Source organism: Macaca fascicularis, chromosome 9 (genome assembly GCF_037993035.2).
Source record: "Macaca fascicularis isolate 582-1 chromosome 9, T2T-MFA8v1.1".
Taxonomy (NCBI): Eukaryota; Metazoa; Chordata; class Mammalia; order Primates; family Cercopithecidae; genus Macaca; species Macaca fascicularis.
In genome coordinates, this window is record NC_088383.1 from 96,757,694 (window position 1) to 96,777,422 (window position 19,729).

Consider the following 19,729-nt stretch of genomic DNA (forward strand, 5'->3'; position numbering starts at 1 on the left):
AGTCTTTTTGACTCTCAATTTCTTTGTCTGTGAAATGTAGTACTATTTAGGATTGTTAGGATTAAATGAGAATATATTTGGCATACTGTCTGGCACATGATACTTAACAGGCACTAGTTGTCTACATCTTTCTAACTTATGGATGCCAATGTCTTGGGTAAAATCTCAAACTCTATGAGTAAGGAAGGTGAGAATTTGAAGAAAATGAAACCTTAAAAAGATTGAATTCCTAGACTCCATTTAAAGGAATAAATAGGTCATGAACAAGACTTGCTCTGCAAAGGCTTCCATGTTGATCCTGGTCTTTGACTCCTTATCTGTCTGATTAAATTGAATTTGCTGCCATGGCATCCTTAAAGCTGGACCTTACCTTGTCAGTCCTGCCTTCTCCATGTTGCTTTGTGTGTAAGCTTCACTGGACTGCTTGCTTTTTGCTGAATATTTTATGTATTTCCATATGTCTACTTTAGCCTTTGCTTGGAATGTTCTAACTGCTCTTGTTTCTTCCTCTGTTTACTGATTTCTGACTTAACTCTTAAGGATTATCTAATATGTTACCTACTTGGTGAAGCTTTATCTGTGTCCCCGCGGAATTAATCCTTCCCTCTTTAACTCTTAAGCTATCTTATGTTTTATATAATAGGGCCTTTGGCACAATTATAGGTCTGTGTGTCTGTCTTCCCTAATAGAATAGGAAAGCCTTGAGGACAGTAGTCTTTGCTTACTTAGCCTTATATTCTCAGTGCCCCTTGTACAAAACGTTCAATATATGTTTGAATGATTATGTGAATGAAGGAGGGGCCAACTGAGTTTACTTTAATGATTATGTAACACCCATTTATGTATAGTTATAGACTTGTCTGAAATGAGTTAAATCCTTTGCAGCCTTTGCTACTATGCTTTGAATGTCTCTTACAAAACTCATGTTGAAATTTAATTGCCATTGTGATGGTGTTAAGAAATGGGACCTTTGAGAGGTGGTTAGGTAATGGGATCTCTATCCTTATGAGTGGATTAATGCTGTTTGCATGGTAGTGCATGAGTTATCTTGGGAGTTTGGCCTCTGTCTCACGTGCTTCCTTACCTTCTGCCATGTGGTAACGCAACACAAAGATCCTTGCCAGATGCTGATGCCATGCTCTTGGACTTCCCAGTCTCCAGAACCGTGAGCCAAATACATTTCTGTTCATTCTAAACTACCTGTTTTGTGGTATTCTAGTAAAGCAACATAAAACTTAGTAAGAAAACTGGTAGCAAGAGTGTGATTGTTGCCATAACAAATACCTGAAAATGTGCAAATGGCTTGGGTTCTGGGTAGAGAAGGATGGAAGAGTTTGGATAAACAGACTAGAAAAAGCCTGTGTTGCTGTGAATAGAGCATTAAGGACAATTCTGATGAGGATTCAGAAGAAGAGAGCTATATGGAAAGTCTGGAACTTAGAGACTATTTAAGTTGTCATGATCAAATGTTGGTAGAACTGTAAATGGTAAAGGTCATTCTGATGAGATCTCAGAAGTGAAGAACAAGATACTGGAAACTGGAGTAAAGGCCATCCTTGTTAAATAGTTGCAAAGTACTTGGTGAAATTATGTTCATGTCCTAGGATTTTATGGAATGCAGAATTTAAGAGTGATGAACTAGGTTATGCTGCAGAAGACATAACTAAGCAGTAGAGCATTCAGGCTACTGGATGACTCCTTTTAACCACTTAAACTAAGCTGGGGGAAGGGAATGACTTGAAGACAGAATTTATAATTAAAAGAGAGGCAGAATGGAAATACTTGGAAAATTTGCAGCCTGGCCATAGTAAAGAATGCAAAAGGTATGTTTAGGAGAGCAAACTAAGGGTGTGGCCCAGGAACCATTTGCTAAAGAAATTAATATGCCTAGAAGAGAGCCAGGTGCTATTTATCAAGACAGTGGAAGAAGACCCCAAAGACATTTTGGAGATCTTTGAGGCTGCTTGCCCCATCACAGGCCCAGAGCTCTAGGACGGCAGAATGGTTTGTGGCTCAGGTGGTCCTTCACAAGCTTGCTGCCCAGGACTACCTCAGCTCCCCATATTTCAGCCCAGTGGGCCTTGGCTGTCCTAGGTCTGGTTCAGAGGGGCCCAGGTGTGGCTTAGGCTACTGCTGATTACTCAAATGGTAAACCTTGGCAGCGTCTATATGGTGCTAATTCTGCGGGCTCACAGGATGAAAGAGCTGTAGGAGACATGGCTACCACCACCAGGACTTCAGAGGATGATGGGGATAGTCTGGGAGAGACTTGTCACAGACTTCGAGCCTCTACAGAGTGGAAATGTGGGATTGGAGTCAGTACAGAGAGTACCTGCTAGGGCATTGCATAATGGAGTCATGGCAGCAGGCCACCACCGAGGCTTCAGAACTGTAGAGCTACTGGTATGCAGTGCGAGCCTGGGAGAACTTGAGGCTTGAGACTCTAACCTGTGAAAGCTGCATGGGCTCAGTCCAGCAAAGCTATGGAGGTGGGGCTTCCCAGGGTCTATTGGGATGAAACGAATGTATTTTGTAGGTGAGAAGGGCATGAGTTTTGGGCAGAATGCTATGCTTTGGATGTTTCCTTCAAAACTCATGTTGAAACTTCATTGCCATGTGGCATTATAAAGAGGTGGAACCTTTCAGAAGTGGTTAGGTTATAAGGGCTTTGCCTTCATTAATGGATTAATGCCATTATTGCAGGTGTGGGTTAGTTATCTCTGGAGTTTGGCCCCCTTTTTCTCTATCATGTGCTCATGCCCACTTTTGCCATGTGATGCCTTCTACCATGTTATGATGCATCCAGAAGACCCTCACCAGATGCAGCCCCTTGATCTTAGACTTCTCAGCTTCTAGAACTGTGAGTGAAATAAACTTATTTTCTTTATAAATTACCCCATCTGTGGTAATTATTAATTAGTATTTATAGTGCAAGGATAAATTCAAGTTTAGCCCTTGTTAGAATGACCACATTTCAAGGGAGGGGCTTTGTACTTCTGTGCATTTCTATAAGGATAAAAATCTTAATAACATTCTCACTGAAATTAATGGTTTAGGTTGGGTAAGGTTGTTAGTGCTAATAATTATTTCTTTTAATAAAATATTCTTAGTTGTATTAAAAAAACATAGATGATTTGAATTTATATTTTTTGACCAAAATGTATTTGTAATTTTGAATAGGAATTCCACAGTATTGGTAGCTGTAACCACTTGGGGTTTCCTGCTACTGCTTCTGGTGCCTCATTTTCTCTGATGTCTTCCATTTTCTTACATTTGTCTTCTAAGGTGGAGTTGAGATTATTCAATTAAGATTATTTCATGGTAGGGCATGGTGGCTCACGCCTGTAATCCCAGCACTTTGGGAGGCCGAGGTGGGCGGATCATGAGGTCAGGAGATCAAGACCATCCCTGCTAACATGGTGAAACCCTGTCTCTACTAAAAATACAAATAATTAGACGGGCGCCGTGGTGGGCACTTGTAGTCCCAGCTACTCGGGAGGCTGAGGCAGGAGAATGGCGTGAAACCGGGAGGCGGAGTTTGCAGTGAGTGAAAAAGATTATTTCACTTTAGGCCTCTGCTGTCTTCTGCTTTCTTTTTTTTTTTAGTGAATGGATATAATATCCCAATACATTTGATAATTGAACAACAGCTACATTTTTAAGTGGAGCTGCTTTCTTCTTATTATTTTTTAAATTCCTTTTCCTTTATTTTTAAAAAAACTGTCAGAGATTGGCTAAGAGTTGGGACAGCTTTCTTATGTGAGAATAGTAGATGACAGCAAATATTTGTGATGTTAAAATGATAATCCTAATAGTTTTCTTTTAGAATCTTTATAATAAAAATGCTTTGAGGCTGAGGGTGAATTTATATGTTCCTAAAGAGACAAAAAATGTTCTTGGGACATAGTAAATGTTATTTAAATCTTAGATGTTTTTATTAGTATAATTTTTGGGTAGAAATTTGGCATTAAAAAATACATACAGAGCTTTTTCTAAGTCATACAGGGCAAGACAGCATTTTGTCATGGCAATTAGTAAATAGACTCAGATAATTATAAAACATCTAATTTTAAAAATTTGTTACAGAAACGGTACAGGTACATTGTGGCAAAAATAGAAAATACAAAACAAGCAAATATGAGAAAAATATACATGCCGCCACCTACATATTACTTTCAGTACTTTAGTTTATAATCTTTTGTCTACATATGTCTATATGGATATATATATATGTATTCTTTTATCCAAATGGTATTACATTGTACATTCTGTTTTGAAACCTGCCTTTTTTAGTCATTTACATCTACTTTTCCATTTCAGTAACTTTTCATCTTATGTAATGCCCGGATCACATTAAAATTTTTCCAATTAGCTCAAAAATTCCTTTATGGCTGGTTTGGCTAAAACAGTATCCAGGTCAGCATTGCACCTATGAAATTGGCTGTTAGGAACCTTGTATCTTTAAAAATTAAGGGCAGCAACCCATCCTCCGGCTTCCCCCACCTCTCACCCACCTCCTACCTTTTTTTTTTTTCTTAAAGATACTGGCTTGTTGAAGAGAGAATGGGTCATGTCCTACCAATTTTCTGAATTTGTCCAGTTTGCTGTCTCATAGTGTCATTTAGCTTGTTTATCCTATGTATTTCCTATAAATTAAAATTTATATCTGAATCCTTGGTGGATTTGAGTTGAAGATCCTTAACTATCAAAGATGATACTATGCCTTTGTATTGCATATCAGAAGTTACATGATCTTTACTTGATTCATGATGAGGAGATGGCCACTGAAATTGGACCATGACAGTCTTTTCTGCCCATTGTTCAATTATATTTATCTCTTGACATTAGAAAGTATTTTGGGTAGTAGTATTTTGGCGTTGTAGGAAAGTTCATTTTCTCATCAACCACTCACCTATTGGTTTAACACCATTTGTTGATCTTTGAGTATATCGGTAATTTCATTAGGGTTTGCAAAATAAGACTTTAAATTCTATTCTTTTACAATATTAATTGATGTTTTTTGGTAAGATAGAACTTGTGAAATGGGACTATTTAGTTGTCTTTAAATACAGTCTCTATAGGAAAGACAAAATACTTAAATCTTTCTCTTTACCATTTTTCAAAGTGAAGAACTATTCCATTAACCACCTCAAAAGGTGATAAATGAAAAGGGCGTTTTTAGTTGTTTTAACTTTTTTTTTGAGATAGGGTCTTATTCTGTTGCCCAGGCTGGAGTGCAGTGGTGCAATCATGGTACACCAAAGCCTCAATCTCCCTGGGCTCAGGTGATTCTCCCACCTCAGCCTGGGACTAAAGGTGTACACCACCACAGCCAGACAATTTTTTTTGTTTTGTTTTTGTTTTTGTTTTGTAGAGATGGGGTTTTGCCATATTGCCCAGGCTGGTCTCAAACTCCTGAGCTGAAGGAATCCACCCACTTCAGCCTCCCAAAGTGCTAGGATTATTGATGTGACCCACAATATCTGGCCTTAACTTTTTTCTTTTGAGTGTCTTTATAGACTCAAGGACTTTTATTTAATTCAGGATGTTTTAATATACTACCATTTAAATGTTTTATTTGATGCTCAGATTGTCACAGCTAGTCATTTGGATCTTTATACCACCTCCTATGTCCATTTGATATAGGCTGTTAATCTCTGTAAGCCTTCCTTGTTCTCTTGGAATGAAAAGGTATCCCAGACTCACCTGTACCTTCCCTACTCCAGAGCTGGCATTAATTCTTTTTCCAAGGAGTTTGGTACCTTTTAGTTCATTATAATATTAGAGATGAAAATCTGTGTTCTAGGAATATTTATTACTGCTATAGTGATATTGCTTTTAGGCCATTTCAGAGAAAAGACCTAGAAAACAGATTTTCACAGACATGAATTCATACTGCTATTTTTAGTATTTTACATGATTTCTTGATTTTACAATATTATCTCTGTTTTCTTAACACTTATTATTATGAACCTTAAAGTCATTAGCATAACTTCTTTGCTTATTTCTACAATATAAAGAAAATAGTCCTGGTGCGGTGGCTCACGCTGTAATCCCAGCACTTTGGGAGGTTGAGGCAGGTGGATTCCTTGAGCTCTGGAGTTCAAGACCAACCTGGGCAGCACGATGAAACCTTGTCTTTACAAAAAATTAGCTGGGCATTGTGGCATGTGGTTGTATTCCCAGCTACTCAGGAGGCTGAGGTGGGAGGATCACCTGAGCCCAGGAGGTCAAGGCTCTAGTGAGCCATGATCATGCCACCACATTCTAGCCTGGGTGACAAAGGGAGACCCTGTTTCAGGGGAAGAAAAAAAAAGATAAAATAGTTTGAGGAGGCTTTATGTAGTGGCTCATGCATGTAATCCTGGCACTTTGGGAGGTCGAGGTGGGAGGATGGCTTGAGCCCAGGAGTTTGAGACCAGCCTGTGCCACATCATGAGACCTGGACTCTATTTAAAAAAAAAAAAGAAAAGAAAAGGAAATAGTTTGAGGATATCAATAATGATATTACTGGAATCGGTAAAACTACCAAAAGAAATGTAAAGTTTCTTCCTAGTTTTTATTTTGTTTAGAATAGTTCCTATCAAGAAGTGTAGTAAAGTGCAGTGTCCAAATAGCCCTTGTAACAAAACCTTTCTCTTTCTCCTGAGTGCCAATTTGACATTTAATCAGTTTTGTTTTTAGCAATGTTCAATGTATGAGATTATAAGTCTTTTTTTCTTTATATCACAGGAGTCCTGCTGCTACCTGTTCTTGCTATGCTTTTCCCCTTTTCTTCCCTTTCTCTATGAAGCATCCATTTTTATTAGTTTCTCATTTATCACTCAGGCATGCGTATGTGTATTGAGGATGTTGACATTCAAGCAAATATATGTGTTAACATTCTTTTTGCCATCCCTTATACAAAAGATATACCCTGTATACTCTATTGGGCAGTTTTTTTTCCTTAAAATATTCCGTAGATCTCTCCAGTTAGCACAGTTATCTTATAGATAGAGCATGTAGTATACATATAACCTTTTCTTAAACTATGCTATTAAAATAATAGCTTTCAGTAACTCGATAATTATTTTTGGATTGAAAATACTACTGAAATCAACTCAATAATGTGAAAGCTGCAGAAAGAAAAAGACCTAGAAAAGGGCATTGGATTAGGTCAACTTTGAATTTTATTTGGAAGATAAATGAGTCCGGAAGGGAGTTGGCAGAGATTATTGGAGTTGATCTTTTTTTTTTTTTTTTTTTGAGACAGAGTCTCGCTTAGTCGCCCAGGCTGGAGTGCAATGGCGCGATCTCGGCTCACTGCAAGCTCCGCCTCCCGGGTTCACGCCATTCTGCCTCAGCCTCCAGAGTAGCTGGGACTACAGGCGCCCGCCGCCTCGCCCGGCTAATTTTTTGCATTTTTAGTAGAGACGGGGTTTCACCGTGTTAGCCAGGATGGTCTCGATCTCCTGACCTCGTGATCCTCCCACCTCGGCCTCCCAAAGTGCTGGGATTACAGGCTTGAGCCACCGAGCCCGGCCTGGAGTTGATCTTAAAAGGAGGCATTAGGGAGATTATTGGCTGGGCTAGTGTGAAAGGTCTGTCAGAAAATCATGAGATTAGGTTGATGTAGCTCAAAAAATGAGAGCTATTGTGATGAGTGGGTAAGAATCATAAAAGTGTAGAGTGTTGATGATTTTTATAGTTTATAAATGGTTCTTGAGTGTAGAGGTTTGTTTTTATGCTAGCTATAGTCTGTAACATAATTGACTATAATAGGCATGCTAAATATCCATGACAGTTGACCCTTGAACAACATAAAGGATATGGGCACCTACTCCTGTGCAGTTGAAACTTCACATGTAACTTTTGCCCGCCCCCCCAAACTTAACTATTAATATTTAGCCTATAGTTGACTGGAAATCTTACCGATAATATAATGTTCATTAATATATATTTTATGTATGTGTTAGATAGCATATTTGTATAATAACCTACAGAAAAAATATTAAAATCATAAAGAAGAGAAAATATACTTACTGTTCATTAAGTGGAAGTGGATCATCATGAGGGTCTTCATTTTCACTGCCTTCACTTTAAGTAGGCCAAGGAGTAGGAGAGAGTGGAAAGGTCAGACTTGCTGTCTCATGGGTGGCAGAGGTAGAAGAAGGTCCACATACAAGTGGTCCCACACAGCTGAAACCGGTTTTGTTCATTGGCCAACTGTAGTTTGATTGAAAGTAAGAATAATAAATAAAGTTTCTACTTCAGTTCGGTATTATCAAGTCATAGATAGCAAGAGCTGGAAGAAACCTTAGTAGTAATCTCTTTGAGTCTAATTATGTAGAATATGAAATTGCGGTCTAGAAAGGTTAAGTGACTTGTCCAAATTACACAACTAGTTAGAGACATAGCCAGCTCTTAATTCTGACTTCCAGATTTTCACTGTGTCTTTTTTCTACAACATGTTGCCTTAATTTTTAGCCATGAAAAATTGGAAGTTGAACTCTTTGTCTTTTCAGGCAGGTGCAGATTTGGGGGTTTTGTTTTGAGTTTTGGTTTTTGACCTAAAGTACTTTAGTTCTGTGATTTATAAAGCACGAGTTTTCTGTTTTTCTTATATACCTGAATACTGTAAATATGGAAGTTACCTTTTATCTTTACCAGTATTACACATAAATGGTTATACATAAATACATTGACCACCTTTTATTACTCCAACTATGGTGGGGAAAGCTTTCTTTTCATAACTAGCTAATGTTTTAAAATGTATACTTTTAGTTTGATTGCTGCATATTTCAGATATTTCTTTCCTTAACTAAAGTACTCAGATATTTATCCAAACATTATTGCTATGGGATTTCCTGCAGAAAGACTTGAAGGCGTATACAGGAACAATATTGATGATGTAGTAAGGTAAGAATGCTTTGATTTTCTATTTCAAATATTGATGTTTATATTCATGTTGTATTTTCATTTAGAAAAGATTTCTAAACCACAGAAAAAGATACTTTGTGATGTAAACTTTGTTGTTGTAGTGCTCTATAATCATTTTTTGGCTTACTGTACCTAATGGACTTCAGTGGGATACAGTTCATTTGATAAGAACTGACCTTAAACATAATCAGGTACTTAGGTGATATCATTTCCTGGACTCCATAAAATGCCTGTCACCAGGTTTAATACCTGAATTCCATTACAGTGTGATTGTTGTCTTATGTCATAATTGGGGATTAGGCTTAAAATCCTAGAGTGGATTTATTCAGTTAAATTTATTCACATTAAGATGTAGATGACTAATACTGATTTTTATGTAGACCAAATTTTAAGGTACCACTGTGTATAAGTATACCAAGTACTTGAAGAAGTATTTGGTTGTTAAAAGATATATAGAAAGGAATCGCTGGGTGTACCAAGGCTAATCAGTTTTATAATTTTGCATAATTTTCTAAGTGCAATTATCATTTAGTTTAGAACAATTCTCAAGACCCACATAAATATTACTTTTAAAATATACAGTCTTAAGAATTCGTGGCATATTTTATGAAAGGAGGAATTCATGTCTGATGTACAAATAGTCTTAACATTTATATTGTCTAATTTCAGAGCAAAAATATGTATGTATGAATAAATTAACTGTAAATTGTCAGTAGGAACCTTGAGAATTCGTGGCGTAATTTATGAAAGAAGGAATTCACGTCTGATGTGCAAATACTCTTAACATATTTTTTCATTTCAGAGCAAAAACATATGTGTATTAATAAATCAACTGTAAATTGTCAGTAGGAAACTTAATGGCTTTAAAAGTTAAAATTTCAAGCCAGACATTGTGGTGTGCTCCTCAGGTCCCAGCTACTTGTGAGGCTGAGGTGGGAGGATCACTTGGCTTGAACCCCCAGGTAGAGGGTAGAGGCCAGTCTGGTTAACACAGCGAGAACTCATCTCTTAAAAAAGTTAAAATTCTGGATTATTTCCTTTACACTCTTTCATTAGTATCTTTCCTGGAGATTTTCAGTTTAAATACTTGGTGATTATGACAATTAGATGTTAAAATGGATGGGAAAGTACTTTGTAACTTATAAAGCGTTATGCAGATGTAGACTCCTTTTATAATAGTTGTGTAAGTATATGAGACAACCTACATTCTTTTATGAGCTAGCTATAAGTTTTAGCAACTTGCTTTGAACCACAGATTTACAATTTTTTGTAGTATTGAGTTGTATTCATTTAGAATTTTGTAATATATTCAAAATCAAATTTTTGTAGCTACAAAAACTACAAAAAAAATCCCCCTAGTTTTTATAGTTTCTATTAAAATTATAGCCAGTACATAGGGATGCCAGAAGGACTGTTTAAGAAGCTGAAAATAAAGAAATGAATTTATCTTCTCATAGTTAGGCAGGGCACAGTAGAAGGATGCTTAACATTGCAAGCTGATGGGAATAGCAGGTTGATATAGCTTGTGATAACACTTCTAAAGAAAAAGCAATGAGCCATAGAAAAAAGAGATAGATACATTTTGAATTAAGAAAGATGGTGAATCTGGGAAACAAGCAGTACAGTCACCAGACGTGTATTCTCTGCTATGATACAGAAGTGTTTATCAGGCCTCTTTATGGCCTGCATGATATATCCCACAAGATGACCTACTCACATTATTTTAATTCTGTGTTCAACTAAGCACTAATTCAACCCAGCCAGTTTAGTACTCATACCAAAAAAGAGTGAGCACTCTGAATAGAGGGCAGGTTTTCTGATTATGGTGAGAATATCTTTGTGGTAAATTAATCTGGTGTGCTAGTTTTTACATTGGTCTCTTCTGAGTGTCATTAGTCACTGAGGCTGATTGATCATCTTTTAGGTTACTGATCAAAGTTCCTGTACAGCTGATTATCAGACCTTAGGTTGCAGTAACTTCACCAAGAAAATACTTTGCTGAGAAGCATTTTGGTCCTTCTATCTGATTCATAACTCTTACCTTTATGCCTCTGAATGAAAAGATTCACATTTTCAGTTTGTAATTAGTAATCAAGGCTGAGGTTTATTCTATCTAGCTTCACGATATATCTAGTTTGTTTTGTCTAGCCATATGATTTCTTCAAATCTGCTATGTCTAAAAAAAAAAGTTTTATGTATCCAGATTAATACTTAGCCAGTGCTTCCTTAGCCAGTGGATCTTATCACCTCTTACACTATTGATAGCGTGTCAACATGAAGAATTATCTGCTGAATATAATAGCTTTGCTGTCCTTGTTTCCTTTTGTCTCATTCTTTTTTGAGAAAGCTTTGATAGCCTTCTATTGCCTAGGCCCCTCCTCTTCTTTTATGAGAGAAAGGATGAACAGTGACCAGAAATTAAGGATTTGTTTTTTTTTTTTCTATCAACTAAAATGGAAATAAATAATTCCTAAGTAATTTGTCTGTTAGGATTAAGGTCTCCAAGAGAATGGCTGTGCCTAGTACCTAAGTGATTAATTTCCTTGATTGGTTTACATTATATTGAGGATATTAGTAATCAGTAGTGATTCCTTTTTTGGTTCAAAGATGATAGTGTCACAGTGAAAAGTGTTTTTAAAATTTTTGTATACTTAATTTTTCTGTAACAAAAGTATTTTCAGCTGGATTTTTCTTGGCCCTCTCTATTAGAATGCCCAAAGAATATTTAAAATTATCCTTTTCTCTCTTACTGCATATTTTTTCCTGTGATTTTTCCCCAAACAGAAAATACTCTGCAGAGATTAGACTTTGTTATTGTTGTACTACATCATTGCTTTGACTAAAATAAACTTAGATTGCAAATGCTTTCAGGCTTACATTGCTCAATATATATATTTTTTTTTGGTAATATGAAACATTGTTTTATTCAGATAATTGATTATTCTGTAATATGTATGTTAATTTTTTAAAATTATACTTTAAGTTCTAGGGTACATGTGCACAACTTACAGGTTTGTTACCTATGTATACATGTGCCATGCTGGTTTGCTGCACCCATTAACTCATCATTTACATTAGGTATTTCTCCCAGTGTTATCCCTTTCCCATCCCCCCACCCCACGACAGACCCCGGTTTGTGATGTTTTCCGCCCTGTGTCCAAGTGTTCTCATTGTTCAGTTCCCGCCTGTGAATGAGAACATGCAGTGTTTGGTTTTCTGTCCTTGCAATAGTTTGCTCAGAATGATGGTTTCCAGCTTCATCCATGTCCCTACAAAGGACATGAAACTCATCCTTTTTTATGGCTGCGTAGTATTCCATGGTGTATATGTGCCACATTTTCTTAATCTATTCTATCATTGATGGACATTTGGGTTGGTTCTTTGCTATTGTGAATAGTGCCACAGTAAACATATGTGTGCATGTGTCTTTATAGTAGCATGATTTATAATCCTTTGGGTATATACCCAGTAATGGGATGGCTGGGTCAAATGGTATTTCTAGTTCTAGATCCTTGAGGAGTCACCACACTGTCTTCCACAATGGTTGAACTAGTTTACACTCCTACCAACAGTGTAAAAGCGTTCCTGTTTCTCCACATCCTCTCCAGCACCTGTTGTTGCCTGACCTTTTAATGATCGCTATTCTAACTGGTGTGAGATGGTATCTCATTGTGGTTTTGATTTGCATTTCTCTGATGGCCAGTGATGGTGAGCATTTTTTCATGTGTCTGTTGGCTGCAGAAATGTCTTCTTTTGAAAAGTGTCTGTTCAAATCATTTACCCACTTTTTGATGGTGTTTGATTTTTTTCTTGTAAATTTAAGTTCTTTGTAGATTCTAGATAGTAGCCCTTTTGTCAAATGGGTAGATTGCAAAAATTTTCTCCCATTCTGTAAGTTGTCTGTTCACTCTGATGGTAGTTTCTTTTGCTGTGCAGAAGCTCTTTAGTTTAATTAGATCCCATTTGTCTATTTTGGCTTTTGTTGCCATTGCTTTCGGTGTTTTAATCATGAAGTCCTTCCCCATGCCTATGTCCTGAATGGTATTGCCTAGGTTTTCCTCTAGGGTTTTTATGATTTTAGGTCTAACATTTAAGTCTTTAATCCATCTTGAATTAATTTTTGTATAAGGTTTAAGGAAAGGATCCAGTTTCAGCTTTCTACTTATGGCTAGCCAGTTTTCACAGCACCATTTATTAAATAGGGAACACTTCCCCCATTTCTTGTTTTTGTCAGGTTTGTCAAAGATCAGATGGTTGTAGATGTGGTGGTATTTCTGAAGCCTCTGTTCTGTTCCATTGGTCTATATCTCTGTTTTGGTACCAGTACCATGCTGTTTTGGTTACTGTAGCCTTGTAGTATAGTTTGAAGTCAGGTAGTGTGATGCCTCCAGCTTTGTTCTTTTTGCTTAGGATTGTCTTGGCAATGCAGGCTCTTTTTTGGTTCCACATGAACTTTAAAGTAGTTTTTTCCAATTCTATGAAGAAAGTCATTGGTAGCTTGATGGGGATGGCATTGAATCTATAAATTACCTTGGGCAGTATGGCCATTTTCACCATATTGATTCTTCCTATCCATGAGCATGGTATGTTCTTCCATTTATTTGTGTCCTTTTATTTCATTGAGGAGTGGTTTGTAGTTCTCCATGAAGAGGTCCTTCACATCCCTTGTAAGTTGGATTCCTAGGTATTTTATTCTCTTTGTAGCAATTGTGAATGGGAGTTCACTCATGATTTGGCTCTTTGTTTGTCTGTTATTGGTGTATAAGAATGTTTGTGATTTTTGCACATTGATTTTGTATCCTGAGATTTTGCTGAAGTTTTTTATCAGCTTAAGGAGATTTTGGGCTGAGACGATGGGGTTTTCTAAACATACAGTCATGTCGTCTGCAAACAGGGACAATTTGACTTCCTCTTTTCCTAATTGAATACCCTTTATTTCTTTCTCTTGCCTGATTGTCCTGGCCAGAACTTCCAACACTATGTTGAATAGGAGTGGTGAGAGAGGGCATCCCTGTCTTGTGCCGGTTTTCAAAGGGAATGCTTCCAGTTTTTGCCCATTCAGTATGATATTGGCTGTGGGTTTGTCATAAATAGCTCTTATTATTTTGAGATACGTTCCATCAATACTGAATTTATTGAGAGTTTTTTTAGCATGAAGGGATGTTGAATTTTGTTGAAGGCCTTCTCTGCATTTATTGAGATAATCATTTGGTTTTTGTCTTTGGTTCCGTTTATGTGATGGATTATGTTTATTGATTTGTGTATGTTGAACCAGCCTTGCATCCCAGGGATGAAGCCAACTTGATCTTGGTGGATAAGCTTTTTGACGTGCTGCTGGATTCAGTTTGCCAGTATTTTATTGAGGATTTTCTCATCGATGTTCATCAGGGATATTGGTCTAAAATTCTCTTTTTTTGTTGTGTATCTGTCAGGCTTTGGCATCAGGATGATGCTGACCTCCTAAAGTGAGTTAGGGAGGATTCCCTCTTTTTCTATTAATGGGAATAGTTTCAGTAGGAATGGTACCAGCTCGTCTTTGTACCTCTGATAGAATTCAGCTGTGAATCTGTCTGGTCCTGGACCTTTTTTGGTTGGTAGACTATTAATTATTGCCTCAATTTTAGAGCCTGTTACTGGTCTATTCAGGGATTCAACTTCTTCCTGGTTTAGTCTTGGGCGGGTGTATATGTCCAGGAATTTATCTATTTCTTCTATATTTTCTAGTTTATTTGCATAGAAATATTTATAGTATTCTCTGATGGTAGTTTGTATTTCTGTGGGATTGGTGGTGATATCCCCTTTATCATTTCTTATTGTGTCTATTTGATTCTTCTCTCTTTTCTTCTTTATTAGTCTTGCTAGCACTCTATCAATTTTGTTGATCTTTTCAAAATACCAGCCCCTGGATTCATTGATTTTTTTTGGAGAGTCTTTTGTGTCTCTATCTACTTCAGTTCTGCTCTGATCTTAGTTACTTGTTGCCTTCTGCTAGCTTTTGAATGTGTTTTCTCTTGCTTCTCTAGTTGTTTTAATTGTGATGTTAGGGTGTTGTTTTTAGATCTTTCCTGCTTTCTCTTGTGGGCATTTAGCACCATAAATTTCCCTCTACACACTGCTTTAAATGTGTCCCAGAGATTCTGGTACGTTGTGTCTTTGTTCTCATTGGTTTCAAAGAACATCTTTATTTCTGCCTTCATTTCGCTATGTACCCAGTAGTCATTCAGGATCAGGTTGTTCAGTTTCCATGTAGTTGTGCAGTTGTGAATTAGTTTCTTAATCCTGAGTTCTAATTTGATTGCACTGTGGTCTGAGAGACAGTTTGTTGTCATTTGTTTTCTTTTACATTTGCTGAGGAGTGGTTTACTTCCAACTATGTGGTCAATTTTGGAATAAGTGTGATGTGGTACTGAGAAGAATGTATATTCTGTTGATTTGGGGTTGAGAGTTCTATAGATGTCTATTAGGTCTGCTTGGTGCAGAGCTTAGTTCAAGTCCTGGATATCTTTGTTAACCTTCTGTCTCGTCGATCTGTCTCATATTGACAGTGGGGTGTTAAAGTTTCCCATTATTATTATGTGGTAGTCTAAGTCTCTCTGTAGGTCTCTAAGGACTTGCTTTATGAATCTGGGTGTTCCTGTATTGGGTGCATATATATTTAGAATAGTTAGTTCTTCTTGTTGAATTGATCCCTTTACCATTATGTAATGGCCTTCTTTGTCTCTTTTGATCTTTGTTGGTTTAAAATCTGTTTTATCAGAGACTAGCATTGCAACCCCTGCTTTTTTTTGCTTTCCATTTGCTTGGTAGATCTTCCTCCATCCCTTTATTTTGAGCCTTTGTGTGTCTCTGCACGTGAGATGCATCTGCTGAATATAGCACACTGATATGTCTTGACTCTTTATCCAATTTGCCAGTCTGTGTCTTTTAACTGGAGCATTTAGCCCATTTACATTTAAGGTTAAAATTGTTATGTTTGAATTTGATCCTATCATTATGATGTTAGCTGGTTATTTTGCCTGTTAGTTGGTGCAGTTTCTTCTAGCATCGATGGTCTTTACAGTTTGGCATGCTTTTGCAGTGCCTGGTACCAGTTGTTGCTTTCCATGTTTAGTGCTTCCTTCAGGATCTCTTGTAAGGCAGGCCTGGTGGTGACAAAATCTCTCAGCATTTGCTTGTCTGTAAAGGATTTTATTTATCCTTCACTTATGAAGCTTAGTTTGGCTCGATATGAAATTCTGGGTTGAAAATTCTTTTCTTTAAGAGTGTTGAATATTGGCCCCCACTCTCTTCTGGCTTGTAGAGTTTCTGCCGAGAGATCTGCTGTTAGTCTGATGGGCTTCCCTTTGTGGGTACCCTGACCTTTCTCTCTGGCTGCCCTTAACATTTTTTCCTTCATTTCAACTTTGGTGAATCTAACAATTATGTGTATTGGGGTTGCTCTTCTCTGGGAGTATCTTTATGGTGTCCTCTGTATTCCCTGAATTTGAATGTTGGCCTGCCTTGCTATGTTGGGGAAATTCTGGATGATATCCTGAAGCGTGTTTTCCAGCTTGGTTCCTTTCTCCCTGTCACTGTCAGGTACACCAATGAAATGTAGATTTGGACTTTTCACATAGTCCCATATTTCTTGGAGACTTTGTTTCTTTTTACCGTTTTTCCTCTACACTTCTCTTCTCACTTCATTTCATTAATTTGATCTTCAATCACTGATACCCTTTCTTCCAGTTGATCGAATCAGCTACTGAAGCTTGTGCATGCGTCACGTAGTTCTCGAGCCATGGTTTTCAGCTCCATCAGGTCATTTAAGGTCTTCTCTACACTGTTTATTCTAGTTAGCCATTTGTCTAATCTTTTTTCAAGGTTTTTAGATTCCTTGTGATGACTTTGAACATCCTCCTTTAACTCGGAGAAGTTTGTTATTACTGAAGCCTACTTCTGTCAACTCGTCAAAGTCATTCTCCATCCAGCTTTGTTCCATTGCTGTTGAGGAGCTGTGATCCTTTGGAGGAGAAGAGGTGCTCTGGTTTTTTAGAATTTTCAGCTTTTCTGCTCTGATTTCTCCCCATCTTTGTGGTTTTATCTACCTTTGGTCTTTGATGATGGTGACCTACAGATGGGGTTTTGGTACAGATGTCCTTTTTGTTGATGTTGATGCTATTCCTTTCTGTTTGTTAGTTTTCTTTCTAACAGTCAGGTCCCTCTGCTGCAGGTCTGTTGGAGTTTGCTGGAGGTCCACCCCAGACCCCGTTTGCCTGGGTATCACCAGTGGAGGCCGCAAAACAGCAAATATTGCAGAACAGCAAATATTGCTGCCCGATCCTTCCTCTGAAAGCTTTATCTCAGAGGGGCACCTGGCTGTATGAGGTGTCAGTCGGCCCCTACTGGGAGGTGTCTCCCAGTTAGGCTACATGGGGGTCAGGGACCCACTTGAGGAGGCAGTCTGTCTGTTCTCAGAGCTCAAACATCGTGCTGGGAGAACTACAGCTCTCTTCAGAGCTTTCAGACAGGGACGTTTAAGTCTGCAGAAGTTTCTGCTGCCTTTTGTTCAACTATGCCCTTTCCCCAGAGGTTGAGTCTACAGAGGGAGGCAGGCCTTATTGAACTGCAGTGGGCTCCACCCAGTTCGAGCTTCCCAGCCACTTTGTTTACCTACTCAAGCCTCAGCAATGGCAAACGCCCCTCCCCCAGCCAGGCTGCCACCTCGCAGTTCGATTTGCAACTGCTACGTTACCAGTGAGCAAGGCTCTGTGGGTGTGGAACCCGCTGAGCCGGGTGCCAGATATAATCTCCTGTTGTACCATTTGCTAAGACCGTTGTAAAAGCACAGTATTTGGGTGGCAGTGTCCCGATTTTCCCGGTACAGTGTGTCACGGTTTCCCTTGGCTAGGAAAGGGAAATCCCCGACCCCTTGCGCTTCCTGGGTGAGGCGATGCCCCGCCCTGCTTCGGCTCACCCTCCATGGGCTGCACCCACTTTCCGATCAGTCCCATTGAGATGAACCAGGTAGCTCAGTTGGAAATTCAGAAATCACCTGTCTTCTGCGTCGATCACGCTGGGAGCTGCACACAGGAGCTGTTCCTATTTGACCATCTTGGAACACCCCTTTTTTTTTGTTTTGAGGCCGTTTCTTGCTCTGTCACCCAGGCTGGAGTGCAGTGGCATGATCACGACTCACTGCAACCTCTGCCTCCTGGGTTCAAGTGATCCTCCCACCTCAGCCTCCCAAGTAGTTGGGACCACAGGCATGTACCACCAGGCCTGGCTGATTTTTGTGTTTACTTTTGTAGAGATGGGGTTTCGCCATGTTTCCCAGGCTGGTCTCAAACTCCTGCGCTCAAGTGATCCACCTACCTCAGCCTCCCAAAGTGCTGGGATTACAGGCATGAGCCACTGCACCCGGTCAATTATGTATGTTAATCTCATCCCTCAAGCTAATATTGAAGTTATCTAATTTATGTTATCTGGTATAAATCTAAGCAGTCTTTAACAAAATTGGTGTTTCATATGTTTAAGAGGCATAACTAAAGAATTGTTCTGTTTCTCATAAATCAGGAGAATGGAGCTTTCATAGAGGTGAACTGTCTTTCTCATTGCAGGACCTTTAATATGCCACTATGCGTTGTAAATCTCCCATGAGTGAGATTCTAGTATGATGCTTTTTCTTTTTCTGTTCTTTCCCTTTTCCTCTACCTCCTTTTTCTTTTCTTTCTTGGTGGCATGAGTCCTATATTATAAGGAAATGCTTTTAGAGTACAGTCTTCTGATATATAGTGATTTTTGAAAAAGATTTATTTATTGTCATGTTCACTGTGAGCTTTTTCCCCCGTGTGTAAGCAGCTGTGTAATAGATTCAAGAGCACTCCCCCCACCTCTTTTTTTTTGAGACAGAGTCTCGCTCGGTCACTCAAGCTGGAGTACGGTGGTGCTGTGATCCTGGTTCACGGCAACCTGGACTTCTGGGCTCCAGCAATCCTCCCACCTCATCCTCTCAAGTAGCTGGGACCACAGGCATGCATCACCGCACATGGCTAATTTTTGTATTTTTGGTAGAGACAGAGTTTCGCCATGTTTTCCAGGCTGGTCTCAGAACTCCTGAACTCTAGCAGTCCACCTGTCTCGGCCTGCCAAAGTGCTGGGATTACAGGCATGAGCCTCCACTCCCAGTCTCAAATATTTTTTTGAAATATTTGAAATACGTTGATCTCTCAGTCTGTCAACCTTAGTTGTATGTTGATTTTCAATAAAAAGGAGGTATTTGTTGCCCTAACATCACTATTGGCTATTCAGTTTAAAAAAGGAGTTAAAGAGGTATTATTTATAGGCAGGCTTCAAAATAATTTAGAGGAAAGAACGATCAGTTTCATTCTCCCTTTCTAGCATTTTCTGACTCCTTCTCTCATATTACCTCCTTTTTCCCACATTTTTTCTTTAATGAGGTGAAATTCACATAACAGAAAGCTAACCATTTTAAAGTGTACATTCCGTGACATTTATTACCTTTCCAATGTTACCTCTACCTTTATCAAGTTTCAAAACATTTTATCACCCCAAAAGAAAGCCCTATTCTTTTTGGGTGCCTCCTGCTTCTTTTTTTTTTTTTGAGACAGAGTCTAGGTTTGTTTCCCAGGTTGTAGTGCAATGAGGCTATCTCATCTCACTGCAGCCTCCACCTCCCGGGCTCAGGCAATTCTCCTGCCTCAGCCTCCTGTAGCTGGGATTACAGGCATGCGCCACCATGCCCGGCTAATTTTTGTATTTTTAGTAAAGGTGGAGTTTCACCGTGTTGGCCAGGCTAGCCTTGAACTCCTGA

General features: G+C 38.5%; 1 protein-coding gene across 1 annotated transcript in view; it reads left to right on the top strand.

The window, feature by feature from the left end:
- The window catches only part of PTEN (phosphatase and tensin homolog), a 106,462-nt gene that overhangs the window by 21,852 nt on the left and 64,881 nt on the right, over positions 1-19,729 (top strand). Inside the window, exon 2 of the mRNA XM_005565882.5 lies at positions 8,814-8,898. Coding sequence (XP_005565939.1) covers positions 8,814-8,898 — 85 coding nt within the window. The remainder of the gene's footprint in view (positions 1-8,813; positions 8,899-19,729) is intronic.